The sequence below is a fragment of the Balaenoptera borealis genome (genome assembly GCF_965194805.1).
Source record: "Balaenoptera borealis genome assembly, chromosome: 10".
In the NCBI taxonomy this organism is placed as follows: Eukaryota; Metazoa; Chordata; class Mammalia; order Artiodactyla; family Balaenopteridae; genus Balaenoptera; species Balaenoptera borealis.
This window is the reverse complement of record NC_138874.1, coordinates 57,061,794-57,080,345: the sequence shown is the minus strand read 5'-3', so window position 1 is coordinate 57,080,345 and position 18,552 is coordinate 57,061,794. Positions and strand designations below refer to the sequence as shown.

At 55.8% G+C, this 18,552-nt stretch overlaps 2 protein-coding genes across 7 annotated transcripts in view; one reads left to right on the top strand and one right to left on the bottom strand.

The window, feature by feature from the left end:
• Window positions 1-18,552, bottom strand: part of CDH23 (cadherin related 23) — a gene marked incomplete at its 5' end in the record, with an annotated part of 434,991 nt that overhangs the window by 79,265 nt on the left and 337,174 nt on the right. For 2 of the 3 annotated variants that reach the window (XM_082407240.1, XM_082407239.1), the window contains 5 exons: window positions 231-619; window positions 2,168-2,303; window positions 6,539-6,687; window positions 7,657-7,717; window positions 16,995-17,143. In XM_082407240.1, the coding sequence (XP_082263366.1) occupies window positions 231-619; window positions 2,168-2,303; window positions 6,539-6,687; window positions 7,657-7,717; window positions 16,995-17,143 (884 nt within the window). Of the gene's footprint in view, window positions 1-230; window positions 620-2,167; window positions 2,304-6,538; window positions 6,688-7,656; window positions 7,937-16,994; window positions 17,144-18,552 lie in introns of those variants that run through there. The other variant, XM_082407238.1, reaches the window with a different exon arrangement.
• LOC309635687 (uncharacterized protein C10orf105) lies at window positions 8,031-16,821 on the top strand. Of its 4 annotated transcripts, none has more exons than XM_082407247.1 (2): window positions 8,031-8,103; window positions 13,383-16,799. In XM_082407247.1, exon 2 carries the CDS (start codon window positions 13,388-13,390, stop codon window positions 13,757-13,759), a length of 372 nt encoding a protein of 123 aa, XP_082263373.1. In that variant the 5' UTR covers window positions 8,031-8,103; window positions 13,383-13,387; the 3' UTR covers window positions 13,760-16,799. The 4 variants fall into 4 exon arrangements, with proteins under 4 accessions (XP_082263373.1, XP_082263372.1, XP_082263370.1 ...); XM_082407246.1 differs by lacking the exon at window positions 8,031-8,103 and adding an exon at window positions 10,372-10,601 and having other exon boundaries at window positions 13,383-16,821; XM_082407244.1 differs by lacking the exon at window positions 8,031-8,103 and adding an exon at window positions 10,372-10,601 and having other exon boundaries at window positions 12,106-16,821.

Genomic DNA, 18,552 nt, shown 5'->3' with positions numbered 1-18,552 from the left:
GCTTTCATTATCTAGTAACAAGAAGACAGTAGGTTGCCTGTGTATAAACTTTATCTTATCCCTGCATATTAAAGGGATGTATTACGGGGATGTTTATCTTTATGACAAAAAAGAGAGTGCTGGGCATATAGAAGGAGCTCAATAAACGCTGGTTAGCTTTACAGGAATTGAGCTTCCTGCCCTCAGAGAGAACCCTTGCTGTGCTTGAACCTTGCTGTGCCATCCCTCACCGTGATGGCATCTATCTTGAAGAGGGCTTTGGCCTGGGCACTGGTGTAGGCGTCAAAGCGGTAGGTGATCTGGTTGAGGTTGTCAATGGAGTAGGCCTGGACCCGCACGATCTCGGTGCCCAGCGCCAGGTTCTCCAAGATGGCAGCCTCGTAGGAGGCATTGGAGAATTGCACAGCTTCGTCCAGCTCGTTGAGCAGAGTGACGTAGACACTGCAGAAGCCCTGGTTGAAGGGGGGTGCCTGGTCGGTGGCGGACACGTTCATCAGGTAGCTGGTCTTGGTCTCGTAGTCCAGGTGATCCACGGTGATAACAAGCCCCGTGCTCTCATCAATCTCGAACTTCCCCTCCGCGCCTGACAGGATGCGGTAGTTCACCAGGCCACCATCCCCTGCAGGAGGGCACAAGAGGCTGTGCAGTCCCAGGTGGGGGTGGGCTGCCTTGTGGCTTTACAAGCTGCCCCAGCACATCCACTGCTGTCCCAGAGGGACAGGGTGAGAGGCCTTGGCTCACCTACCCAGTGTGCACCACCCCCCACCTCTGGGTCGGATTGTCCCAAGAGAAACTGCCGAGGACGGGGTCAAGGTCAAGGACGGCAAAGCCCAGCACACACTGTTGACTCCCTCTGGGGCCTGGCCTTGAGATGAGAGAGATGCCAGAGCAGGTTGGTTCTGCTCCTGGAGCTGTAAAATTCAAGCTCAAGCACCTCCCTTGCGTATCTGGACAAGGAGAGGGTGGGGAAATTAGGGATCCCTTGTAGTGGAAGCTTTGATTTAGAAAGCGTTAGACCTGGGCAGCATCCTCAGAAGTGGCTAAGCCTTCACTTGGTCCCTATAGCCAAAGGATTCCAGTGCCCGGGTCACCTTTCTCTGTTCTCCCCACTCCCTCCACCCCCAATTCCTGTGCCTTGGAATACACGCTTCAACCAGGAGCTAGAGTTGGGATTCCTTAGCTGAAGTCCACATACTTCAAAGAGAATGATTATAAAATCACTCAGGAAATCCCAGACTTCCTTGAAATTATTTGCAAAACTCTGGGCATGCATTCTTTCTGGGAAGGGATCCATAACTTTCACTAGTTTCTCAAACAGATTCCTGACCCAGAAAATGTCTTGAACCATTAGCCCCCAGCAATGTATGTGATCTGAACTGTATAAAGGTGCCATTTATTAAGGGAGAACAATCACTCGGGAGTTTTCAGGCCTGTTTCTCCCTCTACTCCATCCCGTGCTCCAGGTGAGCTGGGGATGCTGATGGGGGCTGCGTTGGGAGCCACCAGAGCAGCTGACATGAAAGAAGGGCAGGATCTGGGAAATTAGAAGCACAGGAAGGAGGTTTTCTCTGGCTGTATCCCTGGCCTGGGGCACAGGCCCAGACAGCCAGGCCCCGTGAAGAGGGTCACAGTGACCTGGCCATCTTTCTCCTTCATTTTGTGCTGCTAACGGTAGCCACCTCTAGGGCTCGGGGCCTCTGGCGAGGTCCGGGCTGCCTTCAGGGATGGCCACAGCCCTGTAGAACAGGACGCTGCCTCTTGTGAAATGTGTGTGTGCCAGGCCCTGGGCTGCGCTGGCTGGAGGAGCAGGCCTCAGCCAGCTTTTGGACAAGTCCTTTACCCCTCCCAGCCCTGCCTAGCCCTTAGCCAAAGGTTAGCCAGGAGCTGCCAGGTTCTGGGATGACAAATCCGGACTTCCCAAGCTTGTGACCTCTCCTCTCTCTGCCCAGAAACCAGGGCAACTCCCCCCGACTCCCATCCTCCTGGGACTGGGAATCTGGTGGGGATGCCACCAAGACTGTCCCACGAGCCCCTCCCCACCTGGGAGCCACTCAATGGGGGAGCCCGAGGCAGCCCGAGGATGACAGGCCCCGCGGGAGAGGGAGGCATGCGCCGGGGCGGGTCACTCTGGGGAATGGACTCTCCGGCTGCCTCCTGCCAGCCTCACCAGTGTCTCGGTCCGTGGCTCGGACGACGATGACCGACGTGCCGATGCCCGCCGTCTCGCGAAGCCCCAGGCGGCTGTACTGCTGCTGCGTGAACACTGGGGCCTCGTCGTTGACATCCTCCACGTACACTATCACCTGCAGGATCCGGGCCAGGGATGAAAGGTCGGGGGTCGGGGGGGTGCTGGGCAAGCCCAGGGCTGTGCCCACCCAAGCCTGCGCGTCTGGTCACTGCTCTCCTGGGCCAGCTGTGAGCTCCCTACAGAGGGCCTAGGGCTGTCCCGTTGGTCATCGTGTTCCCCCACCTTGCACAGTACCTGGTGCATGGCAGGTGCTTAAATATCATGTTAGAGAACAAACTTTGTCTTGCTCTTGGCTCTGTTGCAAATCCTGCGGGAACCTGTGGCTAATTAGTGAAACTTGGGCCGTCCAATTTCTCAGCTATGAAACGGTAACATCAATTTAACAGTTCACGCCCTGTGCCACTCCTAGGATGGTTATGAAGACAAAATGAGCCAGGGCCTTGCAAAAGTGCCTGAAAAGTTTAAAGGGACCCCATTCAACTATCAAGATACATCTGGGAGAACAGAAATGAAAACGTTAAGTATGGTGGTAGCAGAGGATGCTGGTGCTCGGGCTACTCTAGATTCTCCTGTGCTTTCTCTGGTGCTCTCACCACCAGCGGCCAGAACTGTGGTTCTTTGTTGGTACTAACCCCAGCCCCCGCTGCTGCCGGAGCCAGAGACACCCAGAGAGCCGGAGGTGCCTGGGAATTACGTCCCACACTGGCTAAGGCAGCCCTTAGCCACTGACTGACGGGCAGCTGAGATGACTCTCTCCAGAGCTCCCTGTGGGACTGAGTCACAGTTTCCTGTGTTCCACTTTGCTGGCTGCCTTTCCTTCCTGGTCCCAAGCCCCTTCTGGCTTTTCCTGGGAACACTTCCTATACTTCCCACTCATCACTTTCACACCAATCCTTGTCTCAGGATTTGCTTCTGCAGACCCTGCCCAAGACAGTGGCTATGTCTGAATTGTGGAATTATGCATAATTTTCATCACTGCTTATTTACATTTTCTAATTTCTCTTTAATGAACATGTACGTCTTACATAACGACAACAACAAAAAAACAGTTCAAAAGATGTTTATGGAGAGAGGTGTTACAGATAGAGATCAGCACCCCACCCTTCTTTTTGTGCACCTCCATCCCCCCAACACACACAGGAGCACGGGAGGGTCTGGTCCAGGTATGGGCAGGACCAGGGCTATGTCTAGAAGGATCAGTGTGGTGGGGAGGGGAGTTATAGGCAGAGACCAGAGAGTGGTGGCACTCAAGGAGGCCCAGGGCTCCTGCCTCTTTTCCCAGATGAGGGAACAGAGGCCCAAAGATGGGGAGGGACTTGCCCGAGGCCTCATGGTCACCGAGAGCTGGAAAGAGAGTGGGGCTTCTCCTGGTTCCCGGTCTAGCAACCCTACCACTCTTTGCTATATCCTGGGGATAAGCTGGCCCCAAAACAGGAGAGACACCCTACTTCCAGTCTAAAAGAGCCGGGGCCAGCAGGAATTGGTCAGCAGACTGGGTGGGGAGCCAATGGGGTAGGGGCAATGACGTGCGGCATGGATTTCACATGTGTTGTCACCAGCACCGATGGCGGCACGAGGCCCCATCTGAGAGCACGCATATTTGGTTTCTGATCTGATCACTGCCTCTCAGATCAGCCCCAGCTCCTCTTCCAGGGTTAGCTGGGAATTAGCTGGACAGAAGGGAAGGGGCTTCTGTTGGTATAAGTGGAAATGGTGCCCTGACCAGTGGAGAACTGTGAGGTGAGTGGGGTGGCAGAGCCAGTGGGGAGGAGAAGTTTATGGGGGTTAAGATTTCTCTACTTCCCTGCTCTTGGGGCCCGTGTAGCCCTGCTATGCCATCAAATTTTCATGTCCAGACACCCAGAACCCACTATGCAAACTAGCGTGCCTACTTCAGAGCACAGCTGCTCACAAGCCAGAATCTTCTAAGTCTGGCTTCACCAAGAACTTGGCTGGGGAGATCCTGGGTGGGGTGGGTGGGTGTCGGGGGGATTTGCACGGATGAATTTCAGGAACTCTCTTGCTGTAAACAGAAGCTGCCCATCCATCTTTTGAAACTGTGAACCTTCCCCCTTCCCAAGTCTGCTTGTCCAAATGGCCTTGACTCCAAGGGTCGTGGGGAAAACACCGGGCTAGTCTGACAGTGCAATAAACAGAGGGAGGTGGCATGGAGGCTGGGTGTGGTCCTCCATGAGACTGGCTGCATGCCACTGTCCTCTAACCGGTTTCAGCCTTGTTTTTAGCAGCAGAGACAGGAGGTAAAATGGTGTGTGGTTTGCAAACCTGAGAGACACAGATGTACAGGAAACAGCCAGGTCGGCCAAGTTCTTGCTGAGCAGGAAGGCTCAGCGACTGAGCTACCGGGCTCCCTGGGTTCCCAGCCCCACTCTCTGTCCAATGCTGTGCCATCCAAAGGGGACGAGGCAGGAGATGTGTGTGCGTGTGCCCATGCGCAGTGTGCACGTGAGGCCCCAGTCTCTACGAGGACCGTTTCACTTCACACTCCCTGGCCCCTCATCTGTGCTGTCCTGGTCTCTGAAGCAGGAACAGGAGAATATGGATTGTCCCTACAAGCCAGGTCTGCTGCTGCTGGGAAAATGTGTCCAGGGAGTCCCTATACTGTCTTCAGGAAGGTCCCCAGCTTTCCCAGGGCTCAGGGGTGTGGGAGCTGGGTACTGTAAGGGCCATCAAGTTCTGGCCCTAGGGCCAGCAACCAAATTCCCACCTTAAAAATGACTCTTTGGGGATAAGGCAGCAGTGGTCTCTGTGCTCTGGAACCTTCCGTGAGGCAGCATAGTACCGTGGTTAAGAGAACAGCTCTGAGCTGACTGCCTGGGTGTGAAGCCTGGCTCTGTCTACCCTTACTGCCATGTGACCCTAAACACATTGGCCAAGCCCTCCTTGCCTCAATCTCCTCATCTATAAAATGGGTATAATAACAGTGCCTACCTCATGGGGTTTTTATGAGGCTTAAATGAGTTCAATATGTAATTCACGTGCTGATTTAATATCTCGCAGTCATGCAGGTGAGCGTGGCTGTGTGGGGCTGCCTTGGTGCACATTTGGGTAACTATCTCACCCTCAGTCACCAGGGCCCTGGAATCAAGCAGCCCCAAGGTATAAATACCCGAGGGATCTGACCCCCTCAGCCATCTCCATCCGGGAAGATCTCACTTAGAGGGGCAGCCTAAAAGGACCCAGGTTTCCCTTCCCATCTCTTCCTGGGGCAGAGCCGCGGGGGCAACAGCAGAAGATGGGCCAAGGCTGAGTCACCCGCTCCCCGGCACCTCCTTCGTGATGGTGACCCGAGGCAGGCTTCTGTTCACTGTTTCCAGTCGGAGGGAAACAGCGGGGTGGAGATGGGGTGATAAGAGGAGCTGATTCAGCCCCACTCAGTTCTGGGTAAAAGTCCCTGCTTGCTCCCCACCCCATCTTTTCCCATCTTCCTCCTACTCTTCACCTCTAGGGTCTGACTCATTTTCCATCCGGTTAAGGGGAAGGGGCTGTGAGTAGCTGAGTGTGCAGTGGGGGTAGGACGGGGGTGACTTGAAGGTTACCTCATTCATCTCAGTCATCCTCTTGTTACAGGGCAGGAGAGTACATCAACCAGCCCGGCCAGCGGAATATCTGGGTGCATATTTTTGACCATTCAGGAAGATTAAGGTCGATTTGATTTTAGCTCCATAGGGGAGAGACCCGAGGTGAGTGAGGGTGGGCAGAAAAGAATATATCTGATGGGAGAGTTGGGAGTGCTGACTGGAATATCTGGGGGACACTTCCAATGGAAAGAACACCGAACTTGGACTCAAAGACCTGGGCTCAAGTCCTGGTTCTATCACAAGTGACTTTTCTGTGCCTCAGTCTCCTCATTTGTAAAATGAAGCTGGCAGCATCTACAGCTCCAAGATCACGTATGTGAGATTTCCCTGGCCCACCCTAGAGAGTCGTGTGGATGCAGAGGGTTAGTATAGTAAGGACACCTCAGCCCTTAGGATAGACATCAGTATCACTGACCCCTTTCTACATCTGGAGAAACTGAGGCTTAGAGCAAAATGACACGTCCAAGATCCCAGGCTCCCCCACTGTACCTGAGCTCCAGGTGTCATTTGGCACCTAAACTAGGGGTGGCCCTGCCCCCACCGGGTCCCAACTGGTGGCCAACTCTGGCCCACCTGAGGCCTTGGCCCAGCCCCAAGGTCAGCGCCGAACAGGATGCAGGGCTTCACCGAGAGCTGTCCCAGGGCGCATCCCCACCACCCACACGCCCGGCCCGAGCGCCCCCGGCCTCACCCTGACGGAGCTCCGCATGGGGCCCAGGTCATGGTTGTAGGCCTCCACTATAAGAACATGGGACGAGTTCCGCTCCCGGTCTAGGGGCCGGGGCCCTCGCATTAGGAGCCCACTGCTGACATGGATCCGGAAGTTGTTGCCATGGTTACCTGCGGGGAGGGATAGATGATATGCATGGGCTCTGCCCTGGAGTAGGATGCTTGTGGGATTGTGGTGGTGGTGGGAGGGAAGCTGGGGAGCCCAGACCCACAGAATGCAGACCCTGCCCCGAGGTCTTAGGAGCTTGGCTGAAGCCCGAAGTGGCAAAGAAGCCTCTGCCTGATGCTGCCCTGGCCTAGCAGGATTTGAGGGAGGGGGCAGACGCTCACTCTGTGACCCCTATGGAAGGCGTGGAGATCCCCTGAGACCCCCATACCCAGCGGTGTCAGTAGATTCAATATTTCAGAGGACTCTGCGGCATTACAAAGAAAGGAACCCAAATCAAATTCTCTGTTGGGGTTTTAGTGGGGAAGCTCCCATTTCCTCATCTTGTGGACGCTGATATTCCTTTGGGATCCACCCACCTCCACTCTCAGTCCGTGTGCTTTGCATAGGGGTGATTTCACCCCTGATTCCAGAAGTGAGCAGATTAGCACATTTTAGTCTCTGGCCATAGTGATTGGTTCAGGCATGGTCCCATGATTCCGGTTGGTCTAGTGAGACTCATTCTGGGGAGCTCACTGGGGGGCTGTCCTAGTGTCCAAGGCCATAGTGATTGGTTCAGGGATGGGCACATGATACACGTTGGGCCAATGAGGCTCAATCTCTTGGGAGCTCACTGCCAGGGGCTGCCTTGGTCCCCAAGGCCCCCTCTGTCAGGGTGATATCCCACCGTGGGACATGAGGAACTTAGGGAGCATAGCAATCGAATGTATCCTCACTTAAAAATACAACCAACTTGGTGCAAATAACTGGAGAACATCCCTGGTTCCTCCCTCTGACCTGCCCGCCCTGTGTGTATAGCGCTTGGGGCCTCTCTGGCTGCACCTCCCAAACCCTTGGCAGCCTAGAGAAGCTCTGCTACCCCCAGGGCAGTAGGGCCTGCCCCCCGCCCCGCCATCCTAGGGCAGCCCACTCACCGTGAAGGATGCGGTACCACACACGCCCAAACTCGCCCTCGTCTGCATCCATGGCTTTTAGCTGAGGGAGAATGAGACACGTGGTTACTCCCTGAATTCCACCCACAGGCAGAGAAGGTGTTTGTGGAGCCCCTCCCCTTCCCTCACACCACTCCCAGCCCATCCTGCCTAAACCCATGGTTTCCCACGAGGCTGGGGGTGTGGGAGAGGAGAGGGACACATCTCTCTCATCCCCCACTAGGAAACCTGTCTGCTGATGGCCCCATGCTGCCCTGTCCATGGCGAGGCACCTGCCAGCTCTGTTCCCTGACCCTCCTCCAGGTTCTCGGGGAGCACGGAGGAGAAGGTGGGTGACAGCGCTGCAGCTCTCTGGATCCAGGCTTGACTAGCTCAGCCCTCCACACTTCCCTCCTTCAGCCTTTTGAGGTTCCAGGAGCCTCACCTGGGGTAGGTGGATTGCATGACTGCTCCTTGCCCACACTTCCTTGGTCTGAAGCTATTCTAGTCACATGGGCTCCCAGCCAGGCACTGTATACTATAACAGTCACACTGGGGAGACCCAGAAATCCCTCCTCCCAGAGGTTCCATATCCATTCACACCAGGATCATTCCAGTGTATTCCAGCCCACCCAGCTTGCTTGGCTGTACATCAGGCTTATGGACTATCTCCAGGGGGACTTGGGGGTATGCTGCTCTCGCTCTGAGAATGCCCGGCGCTTAGCCCTTTTGACAAGGAGTCTGGCCTTGAGGCTGTTGGCAGTCGCAGCTGGCCCTGAGGTGTGTCCTGTCAAACTGCGAGCTGAACACCTCCTCTACCCGCCACATACCGGAAAGGAGTAGAGAACTCCCCTGCAAAGTGATGCAGAGAGAGGCCCGAGCCTGCCTGCCTGGGCAGGCTCCCATGGGGCCACAGTACGTGTGACTTGCTTTGTAATGCCTGGGACCCTCCCACTTCTTCTGGATCTGCCCCCTTGTCTCTGCCAATCACTTCAACCCTGTGCTGTGTGTCTAAGGATTTTGAAAAGTGTGTTGATGGTGGGGAGGAGGGGAAGTCTGTTGGTGTGAAAGGAACAGAGGGTCTGGGTCAGGAAGACCCAAGCATGAATCCTGGCTTTGTCACTTACTGGCTATGTGGCCATGGATACGTAACCCCACTGAGCCTCAGTAGGTACAATGATAACCAACCTTGCGGGGTTGATGGGAAGATTAGAAATAATCTCTGCAAAGCATCTGGTCTGATGCCTGGTGCAGAGATAGATGGTGAAGGTTGGACATTATGAGATAGGCCACCTTTTCCTGGGAGGCCCTCTTGATTTATACTGGAGGTGGTATGGCTGGGTTGCCCCTTGCTGTGGAGTTCTTCTTCTCTCCCATGAGAAGTCTTAAGAGCTAATAGGTGGAGGGATGTAGTGGGGCACTTCAACAGTCCGGATCTGGAAGGGCTCAGGACAGGGGAGAGGGCCAAGCTGTCCAGTGGGTGCCCTTGGGTGTCTTCCATCCGTGGTGGGACTTCCCCTGGCAGCCTGCACCACCCTGGGAGTGTTGCCTCCTACCATCTAAGAAAGATGGAGGCCATAGATGAGGTGTGCAGTCAGCTTGGGAAGAGAAGGTGAAGGAAAATGAGGTTCACTGAAGGGCGAGGTGTAAGATGCAGGAATCCCAGTGGGAGCTCTGGGCACTGGGAACATCCTTAGGCTGATGCAGCTCATAGCACCAGATGCCTGGTGCCCATGCCTGCCCACTCTTTTTAGGGAAAGCACCAAATTCCACCACTAACTTGCTGGCCTTGCTGGCCAGGCCACACCTCTTTAGATCTCAGTTTCATTATCTGAGAGACAGGGGGATGGACGAGATGACCCCTCAGTTGTCTAATGGACTTTGACAATCCTATCCATTTGGGGCTATGCAGAGGATGCTTCTTTTGTTGTCAAGGGCTAAGGGCAGTAGGGAAGAGCTAAATGCCAAAAACTGAGGCTCCAAAACAAGCAGGTGGACCCCAGGCTCAGGTCTTGGGCAGAGCCACAACTCCCCCCATCTGTGTTATATTTCTGGGAGCTTGGGGGTCCTTGATGGGAAAGCTGCTTAAGACTTAGGCTAAGCAGGCAGCTGGTTGCCAGGGAAGTGCTGGCTTCCAGGAAGAAAGGAGGCTGGGGGAGGGTGTGTGTGTGTGTGTGTGTGTGTGTGTGTGTGTGTGTGTGTGTGCGCGCGCCACCGCCTGGAGGGTCTCCAAGGGCCCACCCAAACTACAAGCAGCACAGCCCTGGCTGTCTCTCAATCCTGTGCTTTCTGCCCTGTTATCTCTCTGACCTTTGAAAATGCCTCTCTCCCTCACTTCTGCAGCCAGATGTCCTCAAAGGGAGGGTGCTTTGCTGGGAAGCTGAGGGGAGGGGGGCCTGGGGGTTGCCAGGGCCCATCTCTCTGCCTGTTCCCCTCCCACTGTGTGGCTTGTAGCCCCTCTCCCTGGTAACCTGAAGGCTGGCAGGCACTGAATAGCAACCCGCTGGCTGCCCCTGACCATACTATTCAAACGTCGAAAGGGAAGGTGAGAGCTGTGGGTGCAGAGGCAGGGAAACCCTCCCCCTGCATCCCCCCCAGTGCCTCCGCCCCTCCAGAGGGCTCCAAGGAAACAGGCTGGAGTGAGGCCGTGGGAAGGCTCGGGAGCTCCCAACTCCCCTGCAACGCTACCCTCTCCCAGCCCAGTTGCCATCCCTACCCTCCTGGCTGTCCCCTCCCCCAAGGCAGGGCCCAGGCTCTTCCAGACAAAACCAGGTCTAACTGGAGAGTGAGGGGCGAAGGCCACTCTGCCTGGCTGGCTGAGGGGCACAGGGCAAGGCAGAGACTAGGGCAGGTTGGGTCACAGTGGTGCCCGGTGCTCCTGGGGCCTCCCTTGGACAGCTGAGAAGACCTCTCTGCCCGGCTGAGGACTGCTGAGGGCTGGCTCTGAGGTCAGTGCTGGGGGACTGCAGGAAAGTGGGGCTGCACCCTTCCTGGGGTACTCTAGGGAGAATGTGAGGGCGTGCTCAGACCTGGGGAATCCCTCCACTTTTCTAGAGAGTGGAAAGGCCCAGGTAGGAACAGTGGTTAGTCCGAGGCTATACAGAAAGTCGTGCTGAGGTCAGTCCCCTCTGCTCACAGCGTGCCCTGCTCTATGGAGCTCTGAATGAAGAAAGAAGGTTCTAGACTAAGCTTGCAGAGATATGTCCAGAGCAAGGCCTGCCGGCATGCCTTGGACTCCAGCAGGCAGGGAGAGGCTTCAGCTGCTCTCAAGATCATTCCTAGCCTTGGTTTGATGGAGGTCTCCTTTCCCCGGAACCACTGGCGCCTGCTGGCTGCTCAGAGGGGGTATCAAGGGGGCCTGCAGCTGGCTTTGCTGTGCGTCCCAGGGGGGACGGCTTGATGTTTTCAAGCACTTTGGAACCTCATGCTTTGAAGGAAAATACTCAAATGCTAATTATAGCCTCACTTATCTTTTTTTAAAGCGCTGCCCCAAGGACTGAAGCCTGGACCTACTTTGCTGGCCTGATAGGGTCTCCAGATCCATGGGAAGGTCTTGAAATAACATTAGGACTAGTAGGATTGAGACTTCTCCCACTTCCGACTGCCCTTTTCTTACTCCCAGCCAAGCACTGCCCTGGGTAGGATAGACAGACGGGCAATTTTCTCCCCATGGGACATGGTGGTGGGCACACCCCATCCTTCCTCCCTGCTCAGATTCAAGGAAGGGCCAACCCACGTATGGCCTGGCCAGAGCGCTCTCTAGGCCTGATGCCTGAGAGGTGGAGGCCCTGGGCAGCTAGATGGGGAACAGAGTTTCCATCTGGGAGCTGGGAGGGGTCATGTCCTGTCTGGAAATGCTGGAAGGAGTGGTGGTGGGAGCTGGGTGGGAGGGGGGTGGGGTGCACTGGATGCCCTCCGTCGCTGGGCACAGGGGAGGCTGCAGGCGGGAGGAGGCTGTGTACAGGCAGCCAGGAGTTAGGTCCTGTGTGGCTGCTGGTGAGTGCCTGGGGAGCGTGGGGCTGGGCCGCCCCTCTCCACTCCCCTCTGCCTGCTGATTTGGACTCTGCAGCCCACATGCAGAGCCTCGGCACGACCTAAAGCCCTTCCTCCTGCCTAGTGTTGGTGCTAGACCTTGACTGAGTTAGAATAAGCTGCAAGTTGGGAAAAGGAGGGAAATCTGTTACCCATCAGGCTCATGAAAGTCTCCAAGGTCAAAGAGAAATAAATGATTATTTCTTATTAGACCCCCCTTTTGGATTTCCTGTCCTGTGTCTGTAGAAATCAAAGATCACAAATGCTGGCCTGGAAGCTGGATGTAGCCTCCTTATATATTTTGTTTGGCCTGTTGTAGTATTTTAAATATCTGAAAACTCATTTCGATTTTTAAAAAAATCAAGTTTGTCTGTCCTTTGCAGTGTCTTTTTTTTTTTCCCCCCGCTCTCTCTCAACCAGATTTGAATTAGTTGCCAATATTTAAACATCAGGAACGTTCGCCTAAAAAATCCAGATTTCTGGCTTCTCTTGGGAACCTGGAAGGGGACCACAGTGGCTTGCCTTCCAGCATTCCATCAGCCTGGCCGAGGCCCCTCTGCCTCTGCTCTCCAGGTAGGCCTGCCCACCTGTCCCGCTGGTCACATGTTATCTACCATCTGGGCTCTGTAAGCATTTTAATTTGCAACCAAAAGCTCAGCTTGATTTTCCAGCTACAAGGACCACCTGCCGTCCTCCCTCTAGTGGGATGATCCTAAGTGATAACAGGTGACTATGTCAGGGTTTCGAGCCCCATCTTGTTAACTCAGTTGCTCTCTGTGGGTTCTTCCCCACCTGTTCTCAGAGCTGCTCAGGGAGTCCTGGGAGAGAGTTGGGAGCCAACGGGGTGGCAAGGCCACTGGGCCAGGAGTCAGGAAACCTGATTCTGGCCTTGCTTGCCCACTAGCTCACAGTGTGACCTTGGCAGTCCCTTATTTGGGCCTCAGCTTCCTCACTTGTCAAGGGAGCAGGTTGGTCTTCCTCAGGAAGCACCAATAGGAATTCCCCTGGGGCCAGGCAGGTGACATAGGTGTGCAGGGGGCCTGAGGGCGGGGAGTGCAGTGAGCTGGGGGCCAGCACCCTGTCTAAACGGGTCAGCTATGGCTCAGCCGCGGCCACTGGGTGCCAGGCAGCAACTGGCCCCATGTTGCCAGTGTTGAAATTCTGAAATTTCAAGAGAAGCCAGATGTTCAGATATTTATGTGAAATATCTTGGTTTTCTTTTTTTAAAAAAACTATTCACAATTAATTTAAATTTATAAAAACACTGCAAGAACCCAACAAAACACACTGGTGCATCCCCAGTTTGCAGTCTTGGCATTAGATAACTGCTAGGGTCCTTGCCTGCTGCAACCTCCTATGATTGATGAATCGTTCCCGGTCACAGAGCAAGTTAGTGATGGAGTTGGTCTTAGATCCCAAGTTTTCAGTCTAAGACTCTACTGTAATTCATGAAAATTGACTTTAAAATGCCGGAAGGCACTACCCTCCTGCCTCCTCCATGAGTTCAGGTCCAGCTCTATCACTTTCCCAGTGTGTGACCTTAGACCTGTTACCTCTCCCAGCCTCATTGTTCTAACTTGTAAAATGACCGTAATGCTATCTGCAGCTAGTTTAGCAGTGTCCAGAGCCCATCAAAGTTCCCCTCCCTCTCCAGTCCCGAGTCCAGCTGATTTGTTTCTGTCCCATTCTTGTTGCAGGAGCCATGAGCACAGAGGGCTCCAGCCCCCTCTCCTTCCTCACAGCTCCTGTCACTCCGGGGAGGCTCTCAGAGGCAGTTGACCCCATCCCCGTGCTCATTGCCCTGGCCTGCATTTTCCTCCTGCTGGCCACCTGTCTGCTGTTCATGACCCTCTGCAAGCCCGCTGCGCTGGACCCGAGGCGCCGCTGGGCCTGCGAGTGCATGCCGCACCACCCGGGGAGCCCCAGTGAGCCCCAGCTCCGGCTCTGGAAGCGCCTGGGCTCGCTGCGCCGCTCCCTGCACAGCTTCCGCCATAGCTGGCCTGCCCCAAGGCGCCCCCTGCCGGGCAGAGAGGACCACGACGACTGTGACTGCACAGAATCTACAAAGATGTGACAGGAGTGTCCCCCTACTCCAGGGTCCATCTGCAGGCCCTCCTGCCTCAGACGGAACCTGGCACCACAGGCTGCAAGAGGACAGTGGCCCAAACGACATGGGCCACGCGCTCACCCCCACTGGTTCCCTGTGTGTCCAGGCCTGTGGCCTTTCCCAGAGATGGCTCCTGCAAGAATACCTTCCCTCCTGCAGACACTCTAGCTGCTGCCTGCTGGAAGACTCCTGGACCAAGCTGAGCACCTGCAGCCATGTGGACCCTTGGCCCAAGGCTCTGAACAGTACAAACCTGGGGCCCCCAGGGCCCCTCTCTGACCACCAGGCAGCAACCGTCTCCAGGAAGCAGCGCCCCTGCTTCCCAGCAGAAGCCCTGCCCGCCCTCCAGGTGCCAAAACCCAGCTCAGATTCCAGTGCGAGTTGCTGAATGGCCAAAGGTTCCCTCCAGCCAAGTGAAATACTCAGCCCCTGCTGGGGACAAGGGAGTGTCCTGCCCTCTGTGCCAACTCAGTGCCCAAGGCAAGGGGGAACCCAGGGACTCTTCTCCTCGGACTTCCTGGGCCTGCCAGCATTTGCCTGTGATCCACAGGAGCAGCCAGCACCCTTGGGTGGATCAGATGCTGGGTACCTGCTGGGAGGAGGGGCAAGCAGGAGGATCTCAACACACCCAGCCAATCACAGTCTTGGTTGTCATCTTGGCATGCCCCCCCCCCACCCGCCCCCATGCGCCTACGCTAAGATGGATGAGGAAGGCGCTGAGAATGAGTTAAGAAGTTCCTTGCACAGGCCAGGACTGGTGCTGTGTCAGAGTGGGAGGAGGCACTGCCAGTAGCTGGAGGTGTTGCTATCTGGGCTCTGAGGACGCAACATAGTGGCTCCATGCCTCACCCAGGGAAGGAGGCGGCCTTCCTTCGAGTGGAAGGGTCCAGATCTCTCCAGGACAGCTGTGGGACCCCAGGCTTGGACCACATAAGGTGTGCTATCTATATTTTTGGCAATTGCTTCATTGACTGGCTACTGTCAAAGTAATCCCACACCAAGGTGGGCTTCTCAGAATCCCAAACCTTCAACCTCTCATCACAATGCTGGGGTTAAACACTTTGGTTGGGTCCCAAATTTGGAGGGTGGGCAGAGGGGTCTGAACTGCCCAGCTCCTGCCCCAGAGAGTCATCTGGCCAGGGCCACCTTGTACCCCACCACGGACTGCTCCACCCCACCCTGCTACGACGCATATTACAGCCAGCCAAGTCTCTCACAGAGTGAGCTCCGATTTTGTCACTCCCCGGCTCCAAAACCTTCACTGGCTCCCTACTGCCAGATCAAGCCAGAGCTCCTTCGTCTGGTGTTTGGTGCCCACTGGGAGCTGGCTGTGAATGATCTTTCTAGCCTCTTCTTGACCCAAGACTCCAGGTAAACTGAAATACCTGTCCTCCCCTGGCTACGGCTTACTTGGCACGCCCTCTGTGAAGCCCTCTTTGCTCTACACCTGAAACCATCTCCTACCTGAAGCCAAGGGAGGACAGGGATCACTTCCTCTTGGCAGTGTGGGTCATCCCTGTGTCTCCGCCTTCCTACAAGCCTGGGAGCTCCCAGAGAGCGAGACCATGTCCAACCCCTCACTCTGCCTCACCAGCTCTGGGCTCAGAAGTATGGGGCCTCTGTTGACTGAGTGAAGGGTGGCCCTGTCTAGTCCTGGGGGGCATCCCCTTCTTCCTTCTGATGCCTCTACAGAGAAGCTCTCTCTCCAAGCAGGCCCTCTTGGACAGGCCCAGTGTACCTTCCTTTTGGGTCAGTCTGACATCAAAGAACGAGCCCGCCTTGGCCAGAAACTTACTTCCAGGGCCTTGGAGAAATCACCAGTGCCTGAATTTCTCCCTGAGAAATGGGGAGAATCAGGCCTGCCTTATATTACTCACAGGCTCTAGGATTTCAGTCTGAGTAGTTTGTGTGAATAGAAACCAATTCTTGGGGTTTAGAAAGTGCGGAGACCCCCTCCTGCAGCGCTTTGTCCCCCTCCCTTCCAGATTAGTAACGTCTCCCTGCTTTGCCTCCCGCCAGCTCTCCCTGAGGCATCCCAGGCTGAATTCTGCCTGCAGCCGGTCCCCCGACCCCCGCTGGCCAGTGTGCTCTGCCTGGCACGTGGTGTCACAGGGGTGGGCAGTAAGGCTACCCACTGCCTGAAGGACGAAAAGCTGGGGAGGAGGAGGGGGCCCTCAAAGGTCTGCCATACCCCCAGCTGTGTCCCCAGGTTGGTCCTGGGAGACCTGTGTGAGCTGGGGGAGGCGGGTGTTAGGTTTTAGGCTAGGGGGGAGGCGGGGCCCCACAGCTTGGTGCGTGTGGGGTGTCTCTAAGCTCCTAGGAGCTGAGGCTCAGAGGGACAGAACCCTTTTCTGGAACCAGCCCCCAGACTCCAGCAACCCCCCGTGGCTTCCTGGACTCTCGGCACCTCTGGAAGTCAGCACCCTGCCCCCGGCTCCCCTCCTGCCCCACGCCCGGCCCTGATGCAGGGAGGGGGCCACACTCCCAGCTTCCCGCTCTTCTGCCCCTCCCAAGCCCGGGAGCCTGGCCCAGTGGGCAGGCCCAGATTCGCTCTGTTTGGCTCAGCCTCCAAATGGGAAACCCTGCGCTCAGCTGGTGAAGAGGGTAATTCATGCCCGGCCTCCCTCCCCACGCAGCAACTGAGGCCTCCAGGGAGGGCTGGGGAGGGCACCCAGCCTCCTTTCCAGGTCCTCCCCTTCCTCCCGCGAGGCCCAAAGCTGTCGTTCCTGCTCCCCGGGCAAAGGAGCCCTTTCTTTTTGTGCCCGTTTATTTCCCAAGAGGGGAGCTTCAGCCAAAAGCCCTGTGAAAGCAGCTCTGTTCTGGGCCTCACTGGGCCCTGGCTCTCTCTCCTCAACTCCTTTCTGGGAAAATGTGACATCTCCAGCTCCCCCCTGCTCTGAAAGGCCCTTCTGGGTGCAGTGGGGGATGGGAGAGGACTGTGGGGGAGGGAGGGAGGAGAGGAGGGCCGAGGCTCTCCTTCTGTTTTGCAGGGAGCAGGGGCCCATCTTGGGCTACATAACCTCGGGGCCTACTCTCCCCGGGAGGGAGGAGGGAGCCTGGGCCCCCCTTTGGCCATAGCGCTGGCTACTTTTGGAGCAGCAGCTGGACCCTCTCCTGTTTCCATCCCACTCTGCTGCGAGGCCACTGAGCGTGTGCGCTCTGACCTGAGCGTGGCCCTGCCTGTGCCCCGGCCGCCACCTGCCTGCACGATGCTGTGGCCCTCAGGGATGTCCTCGGGGATGCTGGCTTCGTAGCTGCTCTGCAGAAAGATGGGCCGGTTGTCATTCACATCCAGGACGGTGACAAACACGGTAGCCGTGCCTGTGCGCCGCTTGCCCACGGGGCCATTGTCTGTGGGAGGTGAAAGAGGATGGGTGTTAGCAGCTGCCTGAGGGGCACGTTCCCGGGCACCAGCCACAGGTATGCCCTGTTCCCCCACCTGCTCTGGCCTTTGCAAGGGGGGGCTCTTTTTCTCTTTAGATTAGGAACAACACTGACCGTATCTAATACGTTCCAGACGCTATTCTAACTCATTCAATCCTCACAGCAAGCCTGCCAAGCGGGCGCTATTATCATCACCCCCATTTTACAAAGGAGGTAACTGAGGCATGAGGTGGGTTGAATGGTGGCCCCCAAAGGATACACCCATGGCAGATCCCTGGGAACCTGTACATGTAACTTTATTGGGAAGAAGAGTCTTTGAAGCTGTAATTAAGTTAAGGATCTTGAGATGAGGTATCCGGTATCCTGGATTATCTGGGTGGGCCATAAACCCCATGACAAGGGTCCTTATGAGGGAAAGGCGGGTGGGATTTGACACAGAGAGGAGAAGGCCATGTGAAGTTGGAGGCAAAGACTGGAGTTCTGCAGCCACAAGCAAGGAACACTTAGAGCCACCAGAAACCGGAAGAGGCAAGGAAGGATTCTCCCCTAGAGCCTTCGGAAGGAATGCACCCCTGTCGACAATTAATTTTGAACTTCTGGCCTCCAGAGCTATGAGAGAATAAGTTTGTTCTTTAAGTCACCAAGGCTGTGGTAATTTGTTACAGCAGCCCTAAGAACCAGATACAGGTCCTGAGATGACAAACCCGACTGCTGTCAGGGCCAGCAAGGTAAGATCCGCACACCTGGGCATGCCTGCCTCAAGGGGCAGCTGTCCTCTGCTCCCGTCCACACTGGACAGGCAGGAGGGGGCCCAGTGACACTAGATCTTCTGATTTCTCAAGAGAAATCAAACGTCTGAGCTTTTAAATAAAATCTCCTGATTTTTAAACATTCACAATGAATTGTCATTTCTTATGAAACATGAGTGGAGTCAAACCCACCTACAGGATGGATTGGATCTCTGCATTCAGGGATGTCTGCTCTGTTTGATTTCTAAGCCTAAAGTGTCCAGGGGTTCTGCCCCTTCGGTTCCTTGCAGGACCCTCCCAGGGCTCAGCCCCAGGGGCAGCTGTTGGATTATCTTCCCTGGGAGAAGGAGCTTGTGGCCAGTGCTGCATGACCAGGCAAGGACGGTCACCCTAGCGAGGAGTGCTGCTGCTGCACTTGAACCCAGATTAAGGCTGGGACTGCGGCAAGGACTTGTCACCACGTGAGCCAGAGGACGGAGCCAACACGCAGGGGGCAGAGCCAGCCAATGCAGAGAGACTGAGGCCTGGTGGCATCACCTGAGCCCCAAAGCCAGTCATAGTTGAAGCTCCATCTCCCCGCAGACTGGTTTTGTGAGCCTACACTGTTGAAGTCAGTTTATTTTAAAA